We start from the raw sequence: 9,729 nt of genomic DNA on the forward strand, positions 1-9,729 counted from the left end.
GGTCAGAGGAGGCTGACCAGAGTGCTTCGGGTTAGAAGGAAAGACAACAGTAACTCGCTTAACCCTTGTGTTGTCCTCGGGATTCCCATATACTTGTTTGCCATTCGCCTACGGGTCATTTTTGACCTGAGGACAACAGGAGAGCATATCTGGGCAATCAGCCATCAGCAACAGAAGACCACACCAGGTGCCACACCTGTCAGCTGTGTGATGAGTCTACTGAAACATTTGAATGATCAGAATTTGGCATAAACAACATGTAATAGCTGCCATCAGCCGCAATCCAAATGCTTTACAGCACGGCAGATTTTAGAGCTCAGTGTATCTTTGTTTATTACCTTAATTTCCTTAAAGATTGGTTATGTAGATTACTAATGAATACAAATATAGAAAAGTTGATCAGTTTAAAAATATATTATATCCATGTCATCCTCCTTATGTGTAGCAGTTGGTCCTTCTAGTACTTCATTGTCCATCAAACTAGTCTGAGTCTTTAATTATGTATCAGGTCATAATAATTGAACAATTTGTCCATTTTATATGTGTTTTATTAATTAAAAACAGGTCTATGATTTTACAAACAAGCTTTTACACTCGAAGAACAAACACTCATATAAAAATACATCTAAAAAACTGAAAATGGTAAATGTGAAGCTGCTGATATGTTTGACATATTTATCTACTGTACATACCTTTAAATTCGTACATGTGCAGTCTTTGTTAGCTACAACAGTTTTTTTTTGTTTCATTACTTTTTAATACAAAAATATAATTTGAGATGCATGCTCTTAAGAGCAAATGAAAGATGTCCACTACAGAGTAGTGTGATGCTTAGCCAGGCAGTTGCGTAATGTCTGTCTGACACGTGGACTGGTCAGCGGGACATCATTCGCACAAACTCTGAAAGAGACGAGAAAAGAAGTGAGAGAGAAACAGAGGAGGATAAACACGATCAGTCAACTGATCCCATCAAGGCCTTCCCACACCTTCAAAGTCCACCAGGCCATCTCCGTTCAGGTCAGCGTCTTTGAGGATCTCGTTGATCTCTCTGTTAGTCACTTGTTCTCCCATCAGCTTCTTCATGGCCTCACGCAGCTCCGTTAAACTGATCTGGCCATCACCATTAGAGTCAAACTGGATACAGACAGAAAGAAACAGTCCTTTTAAGCACAATTATGAATATTCTTCAATTATTTACTTATTATATTTATTGTGTTTTGCTCATGCATTTGTGACTTTAATAACAGAAAATATTAAAGTTTTATAATCTGGGAAATCTTCATTTTTAACAGAAATATTCATCATGCATTGTTGTAGGTTTGTCGGCCACTAACATGATGAGAAAACTGCCCTGAAAGGTCAAATGACAACTAAAAACAGTGAAGGTTTCTTTCCTCTCAGACGTTTGTTTTGCACTTACTGTGTTTCTTTTTGGATTCATTTGCTGTAACCTAACCTTCATAGCTCTCGTTTCTTTATATGTGAATATATTTTAGTATTTCGGGCCTGTTTGGCCTGCTATAGCAGGAAAAATGGAGGTGTCATTAAACACTGATGTGTTTGTTTTTGTTGGTTTGTGTTGTGTATCTGTATGTTTTTGCTTATTGTTTTATGTTTTATATGACCTGCCCTGGGACATAAGGTGAAGTTTAATATTTTTGCTATGAACTGACATGCTGACATCTAATGTATCTGGTAAATTGATGCACATTAACATACAGTATACTATTCAAAGGTAAAAAAAAAAAAATGAAGTGGCTCTGTTTGCTATTCCACTGAGTGAGCATGCACAATGCCAGGATCCTGAAACGGTCTAACCTGAGTGAATCCAGCCATCATTAAACTATGCATACCTGTGATTTTTCTGCTATGAAATGTCACAATATCTGCTGTGAAAAAAGCCTACCTCCCACTTATGGTTACAAAGATCGGCTTGTTTATTTGAACCCATAATGAAGATCTGCAAAGGAGAAATGAGCTTGACTTGTTCCATAAACAAACTGCACAGTAATAAATTATTATTTTTATCCAAGTTTCATTCCAGAAACTCCCTGCGCGCTTCTATTTCTTCTTTTATATTTGAAGGGTTATGCTTAGTCTTATTTGTTTATCGTTCCCAATGGATTCTGATTTACAGGCCTCCCCCACAACTGATATTTGCATAGCAGCAAAGTCACATGCTACAATCCAATTCTGCTGTTAATAAAGTCACTGCAATTAAATTTATGTTTAGGTCTTTATGTTGTAAATGACAGCATGTCTCTTGACCTCTTTGAATGCGTCTCGCAATTCTTTGACTCCGATCATGTCAGCTGTCTCTGCCAGCATCTTGGGTCCCATCAGCTCTACAAAGTCCTCAAAGTCCACTTTACCGCCACCTGAAACACACACACACACACACACACACACACACACACACACACACACACACACACACACACACACACACACACAGTTGCCATCTATTTCCACTCTGTTCTGCTGTCTCGTGTATTTTAGGCTGTTGCTGCACTCACAGATCTGCTGGCTCAGTTCAATGAGCTCCATCTCTGTGGGCATGTATCCCATAGTCCTCATACACTCGCCCAGGTCTTTGTGACTGATGTAGCCATCTTTATTCTTATCAAATTCCACAAATGCCTCACGGAGCTCTGGTAAGACACACACACACACACACGCAAAACACGTGTTATTACTGGTAAGGCGGGTATCATATCAAATGCATGTACAGCTAAAAAAAAGCGGATAAATCACCTCACCTTCGATCTCCTCTGGCCGCAGCTCTCTGTCCTGCCGTGGGGAAAGTTTTCACATATTAGCTTCATGTTTCACACAGTTATAGATTTCCCCTCGCCTTGCAAACATTCATACTGAAAATATTCACAATGTTTGTTTGGCAATAAGACAATAAAAAGTAGACGCAGGCATTAAGGAGCACAATCTAAGCACACAGACGTACAGCTTGTGTCACTTAACACGTGATGCTAGACAGAGCACAGATGAAAAACAGAAGCACCAAGCGAAACAAAACAGAAAAGATGAATAATGAGAGGAAATGTTAAATATTTTTTGTTATGTATAATTAGCGTCTTGACGTCTGGCCAATGTTTTTGGACAAAGATTCATTTTTTGAGAACTATGAATCACAATGATATTTATGTTCTTTTAACTCCAGGGTGTTGCACATCAATGAAATGCTGAAAATGATCCCTAAGCTGCATTAGATAGAAAGCTCCAGGGCATCTACATGGATTAAACCGTATATCTGATTATTGTATGCAGGGATTCCTGCACCATAGATTACAGTGAGTACCCAGATTACTTTTTGGAGGATGCCAGGCTGAAAACATCTAGAGACTAGAACATGTCAGAGGTTTAGTTTTAGGAACATGTCCACTGTCCGGATGTATGTGTCCGTACACTAAATATATACATTACTCAAGCTTGTGTGTGTAACCCGAATTATTATTTGATTGTATTTGTTTTGATCAAATTCTCATTTTCACACAGTAAAAGAAATCCTGACAATAAAAGTAGAGCAAAGCAACGTTGTGGCTAGCATTCCTTCCAGCAAGAATCCCCAAGCGTTCCCAGAAGTGTTGCACTTCCACTTTGATGTGAAGTTTTCTAAGTTGTCCCTGTTTGGGCAGTCTATTATTTCTCCTAATCCAATTAAAAAAACATCCACTGAAAAGGTTTAGACCATTATTTTATTTTATTTTTGTCTTCACCTATATGAAGTGAAGCAAAGGCCACAGGTCATCAGTGTGATTGTTTCACAGTTCACACAAAGGCCTGCATCCTTTCTTTACCAAGGGCACGTACAAGCTCCACAAGGCCAGTCAATGATTTTCCAATGATCTCTCAGTGATTGACCCCTTTAAGCTTGCCCGTTGCCTGGGGATTTTAATTGTCTGACCCGAGCCACTAATGCAGGGGGGGATGACACAGCTGGTAAAGAGCAGGAGGGTCAGCCACGATGTGGGGATGAAAATGAATCGACACAAGTGGAAAAAGTTGCACTTTGGCTGTGGTAGACACAGTGTGCACACTTCTGTGACTTCCTGTTACATACGAGCGTCCTAGCAAAGCCCTGTTTAAGGAAGATGCAGGCCGGGCCCACGATGTTGTGCAGCATGTTGCAGTTCTTCACCAGCGCACCGAGGGACTCCTTGAACGGTTTATCCTCTACATCCAAATCCTCATCTCCCTCCAGCTGCTGGCTCATTGCCCTCACCTTACGATGGAAGCGCCAGTGTATCACCCGCTTTGGAAGCAGATCAGGGTGTTAAACCACCAAACTTACTGTCCGTCACACCAAATGTGCGACTGATCAAGCAAGTCAATATCTTTTCAGAGGCAAAGTAAGACCCCTGCTTTTCTACAGTCAAACGTTGGAAAGGCAATAAGCCAGAACTATAGGATAGATACAGCTGCTCATTATTGCAGGAGGCCCTCATCAGCCTCAGTCCTCACTGTGAGAAACCAGTTTGACTTGAAAATAATCTATAAGTCTCAATCCTGCTGCTGCAGCTTCAAGCTGCTGACACTAGCTGATGTGAGTTTGCTATTTCTCCAGTGTAAAGACTGACAGCTTAACTACACGTCAGTAAGTAACACGACTACAATAGTAGGAAGCAGTGAACATTACAAGTAACAGTAAAAAAAAGCTAAATAAATAAATATGGCAATCATATCATGCATCTAAAATCACTATTAAAATAAATGCAAGCATTGATAAGCTCATATCATATATATATATATATATATATATATATTATATATATATATATATATATATATATATATGGATATTTGTATTTTATTTATCCTTTAAAATGCATAAATAATCTTGAAAAAAGTATGACAAATTAATGTTAATTATTAAATGGGGGATAATTAAAAAATAAGGAATAAATGAACAAAAACTTATTTTTTAAAACAAGTGTGGACAGTAAATAAAAAGGACAAATAAATACAGATCCAAATACAAAGAATATACATTTTTGTAAAATTAATTTATATCTTTTAAAATTTTAATCTAGTCTTACTTTAATCTATTATTTTGATCTCTTTAATTTGCACGTTTCGATTTTCTGCACACAAACAGTGTGTCCTTAAATAGCACTTTAAGTGATGCAGTCTGTATACTAAGCTTTCCTGTAACTACCATAAAAGGAAACAGTTTCACTGGTGGAAAAAAAAAGGAAAGCGTTAGAGTTTCAACAATATATTTTTTCCTGTTTTCTTAATTTACATGCAATCGTTAAAATGATACAGTGAGACAACATCCAAAGAAAGCTGCGGTTGTCACAGAGGCAAAAAGCTTCAGTCAGCGAGTGCAAGCAAGAGGATTAAGCTGCAGTGAGTTCGAATCTAACAAAGGGGAGATAAAGCACACTTACCTTCTTCATTTTATCGTTCAGAGATGGTTTGTTCCCCATTACCAGACCTCCCCTGTCACTTTTCTATGTTCCTATTTCCCTGCGCTCTTCTTCTGTGGACTTCTAAAGTCAAGTTCAAGCTCACAAGCTAAAAAATCCCTCTGAGTCGCCCACTCTGGTTAATAGTCGTCATATTGGACAAAACAGAGATGGAAAAAGAGGAACAGCCCTCATCCATTCATGGTCATCTCCACTGACCCAAACCAAACTGAACACGTTACCAAATGATCTTCCCAAAACAAAAACAAACTGGATGACTGAGCAGAAGTGGAGCGCACTGAACACAGCTCGCTTATGTGTCACTCCACAGAAACAGCATCACTCTCGGCTCTTCACGCGGTGCTTTTAATCCCCCCTCATTCCTCTCTGTCACTCGGTCTTCCCTCCCCCCTTTCTCTCTCTCTGCCTCATGTCAACATGTTGCACGAGCATTCAAATGACTTCATCTACAGTGTGAAGAGTTTTAAAGGGAGAATTAAGAGGACACGAACGGAGCGGGATTAATCCATGCCCTTTCAGATTAAAGAGGACAGGGTGATGGAGAGAGAAAAAAAGGGAAGAGAATACATTAAAGACATTCAAAGGAAGAAACGGAAACAGACATACCTTTCTCATGTGGATAAACAAGAATCTAAATATTTTAACTTGGCCTGGAAATAGAGCATGCACTATTTGAAACCATAAATATTAAAAACAAGATATAAAACAAATTCTTGGCTAAAGATGAATATCAGAGGTGAAGAACACCAGAGGGTTTTATTACTTTAGATGTCTTAAGGCTTGGACTTTTTGTGGATTACATATCACTGCATGTGTGCACTATGTGGTATTAAAGAGCACATTATGTAAAATGAATGTAAATATGATGATGTTTGTCACATCAGGTTGACCTCTTGTTGCCAGTAGGAACGCTATAGCTGTTACCTAATATCAACGTCAGGCTGGAACAAACTGGACAGTGTATGCTCACTGGCCTCTTTATTAGGCACACCGTTTCAGCTTCTCATTAACACAATATTTAATCAGCCAATCACATGGCATCAACTCAATAGGTTTAGGCATGCAGAGATGGTCGAGGCGACCTGATGAAATTCAAACTGAGCATTGGAATGAGGAAGAAAGGTGATGTTAGTGACTTGGAATGTGGTATGGTTGTTGGTGCTGACGTATTGGGATTTTTGGATTTTCCCACACAACCATTTCTAGAGTTTACAGAGAATGATCCAACAAAGAGAAAATATCCAGTGAGTTCAGTGCTCTGGGGCAAATTGCCTTGTTGATGTAATACCCACTCGTCATTTCTTGAATGTGGCAGAGTTCACTATACTTAAATGACCTCCGTCATCGGATAACACAATGTATGTCAAACATGTGGCATTCAACACATGCAATAAATGCAAAAGGTGCTTCTATATGATGTTCTTCTTTTGGCTTCTCCCTTTAGGCATCACCACAGTGGATCATCTGCCTCCATCTCACTCTGTCCCTAGCATCCTCCTCTATCTCACCAACCCTCTGCATGTCCTCTGCATTTTATTTACAACAATAAAATAATCTTTATTTATTACATTTGTTGTTATTTATTATTATTTTATATTTATGATTTATTTATGATGTTTTAGAGTGTGATCCCCTTCTATCAGTGGTCATTTGTACATGTAGCATGAGGGCTAATGCAAAACATAACATGTACGTTTTCATTGCTTTGTCATGTATGTTTAAAACATGTCCAAGCTATTAAGGGTCCCTGTGACACTCAGTTCATGGGCCCCAAAGATCACAAAAATGGGTACAAAGTGTACCAAATGTAAAACGTGAAAGTGAAAAAATGAAACCTGCTAAAGTAACAAAAGAAAAATTGAGTGTTTGCATTTTTGAAAAATATAAGAAGTTGACTTAGCTGTGATTTGTGAAGTATTTTCCAACAAGTATTAGATGTGTTTTTCAATTATGTGTTAATTAAATTAGAAACCAATGGAAAAATACAACAAGTGAGCTGTAATGCTTCACAAAATGACAGCTTATGCAACTCACAGTGAGACCCTGGTGGCGTTCAAGTGCGTCAGCTCACGTCGAACTGAAAAGCACAATGAACTTCAATTTGAACTTCAGCTCTTACATCCATGGACTACTTTGGCTGAGCTGTCAGTTATAATGGCATAAAGTTAAAATCTCAAGTGGAGGTTATGAGAGCAATGCTAAGTGGTCATCTGAGCTTTTACAAAGCATCTGCCGGCAAATCTCTCCAAAAGCAGATTTGGCATGCTGCTTACTACAGTGCATCCATACGGACGGCACAGCTCGTGTGTGTGTGCTTCTGTGTGTGACACTCATCTTTCTGTTTAGTCACATTGTGGGGACTCTTTTAATTTTAGATTTTAGGGTGACGACTAAGGATCAGGAAAAAGAGATTCATAGGGTGTGTGTGTGTGTGTGTGTGTGTGTGTGTGTGTGTGTGTGTGTGTGTGTGTGTGTGTGTGTAAAACACTGCAGGAGGTAGATTTAACTCATCCAGTTTTGGCTCTTGCTGTTCATTCTCCAAATTTGTCTCTCTTGTACTTTTCCGTACTAAATCATACACCCAGTTAGCAGTTTATTATTAGCTATTAGTTGCCCTAATTGATACATACAGTGTGGGGTGGAGAAAATTATAGAAACAGCAGTGGATACATCTACAAGCGTACAGTTGAATGAAATACTACTCTCAGTCAGCAACAAGAAAACATGAACATAGAACACTAGAGCACAATCAGTGTGTGCAGAGAGAGTTCTTAAACTCATTAGCTAAAACTAATGGCAACTCTGCATGCATGCGTTGTCTATTGCAATAAGCTCCAGTGACCTCTAGAGGCCACCTTAGGACCGGTCTAACATCAGTATCACCTGCCAGCTGCAGCAATGGATGTCTGGGAGAGCACTAACTTTTTGTTTATTTATTTTTTAGGAGATACTTTAGGCAGATTAAGCAGTCATATATTAGAAATGGAAATCTAGATTTCTAGTTTTCCTTTTTTTCTGCAATAAGACTCTTATTGTGATTGATAAACACGGAATGCCAACACTGGAATTAACGAGTTTGCAGCTTAAGAACGCTTTTGTGGCATGAAGATAGATCACTTCTCTCAAAGAGCTTTCATGTGATTTGATAGAAACAGATTATTTTATTTTACAAAGGTACATGAGTGAGTCACTACAGGAGATGTTTGGGATGTAAAGCTTTTCATCAAAGTGGTGGTCACATGAAAACTGTTTAACACAGTTGCGTGTTTTATACACATTTCTGTGCAGTGGTTCTTATAATATATAATATATCTTAAAAAAACACACCAGTTGTTCTGGGTTCTACAGGGAAAAAACAACAAAAAAGGGAGTTTTTCTTCCCACTTTAGCTAAGTGTTTGCTTAAAGGAGGTCGTCTGATTGTTGTTGTTTTTTTTTTAATCGATTATAGGGTCTTTTCCTTTATAATATAATGCACCTTTAGGTGGTTGTTGTTGTGATTTGGCTCCTTAATAAGTCAAAATAATAAAATGTGACAAAAATATTAGACGTCATTTATTTTTTAATTGAAAGATCCAGTTTTACACATCTGTTAGGACATGTGGACAGTCGGTATCAGAAGTCTGATAAACACATATCATGTTCTTCATTTACCTCATTCAACTGTGCAAAGATCTACTGAGTTTTAATTAAATAAATATGCAGAAATATTCAAACTTTTAAAGGGTTCACTAACTTTCAAGCACTGCTGCAACTCCTCTAACTGGAGCCCAAGCATCACTTTATTGCAGATGTGCTGTGATTTTTCTTGCAAAGCTTTCAGTGCAAGACTTTCTGTATTTTTGATTTGTACCTACAAATCAAAATTAATTTGCAATGAATGACTCAATTAATAATTAACTGTCATTTCTAAGTTTTACATTTTTAGCTGTCTGAGATGGAAAACATATTTCAGAAAGTACCAACCTTGTACAGACTATTAGTATTAGTACAAATTAGTACAAACCTTGAGTAGAGTATATACAATTCAACCTTCAAACTTACATACATTCATTTAATAGATAAATATGAGTATCAGCTTTTCAGCACATAATATTAGCAGATTAATCACTTCTTTCTGTGAGCTCCAGCATGATTCACTCTGTTGGCTGCGCATTGAAACAAAACTTAACACCAGTAATTGCAGCTGAAGACACCATTAAATCTGATTAACTACCAGGTCGGGTCTCTCTTACTGATGGTCATAATTAATCACGTAAATGAGATGGTCTTGAGAAGTGGGCGCA

At 38.1% G+C, this 9,729-nt stretch overlaps 1 protein-coding gene across 2 annotated transcripts in view; it reads right to left on the reverse strand.

Annotated features, from left to right (window-relative positions):
- Positions 1 to 509: 509 nt before the first annotated feature.
- Positions 510 to 9,729, reverse strand: part of cabp2b (calcium binding protein 2b) — a 13,354-nt gene continuing 4,134 nt past the window's right edge. The window contains exons 1-6 of one of the 2 annotated variants that reach the window (XM_005913453.3): positions 5,406 to 6,930; positions 2,760 to 2,790; positions 2,517 to 2,651; positions 2,269 to 2,378; positions 987 to 1,134; positions 511 to 900 (exon numbers count right to left, since the gene is read on the reverse strand). In XM_005913453.3, the coding sequence (XP_005913515.1) occupies positions 875 to 900; positions 987 to 1,134; positions 2,269 to 2,378; positions 2,517 to 2,651; positions 2,760 to 2,790; positions 5,406 to 5,444 (489 nt within the window). In that variant the 5' untranslated portion in view covers positions 5,445 to 6,930 and the 3' untranslated portion in view covers positions 511 to 874. Of the gene's footprint in view, positions 901 to 986; positions 1,135 to 2,268; positions 2,379 to 2,516; positions 2,652 to 2,759; positions 2,791 to 5,405; positions 6,931 to 9,729 lie in introns of those variants that run through there. The other variant, XM_005913452.3, reaches the window with a different exon arrangement.

The sequence above is a fragment of the Haplochromis burtoni genome, unplaced genomic scaffold, assembly GCF_018398535.1.
Source record: "Haplochromis burtoni strain Fernald_Lab_line unplaced genomic scaffold, NCSU_Asbu1 Contig_4, whole genome shotgun sequence".
Classification (NCBI taxonomy): Eukaryota; Metazoa; Chordata; class Actinopteri; order Cichliformes; family Cichlidae; genus Haplochromis; species Haplochromis burtoni.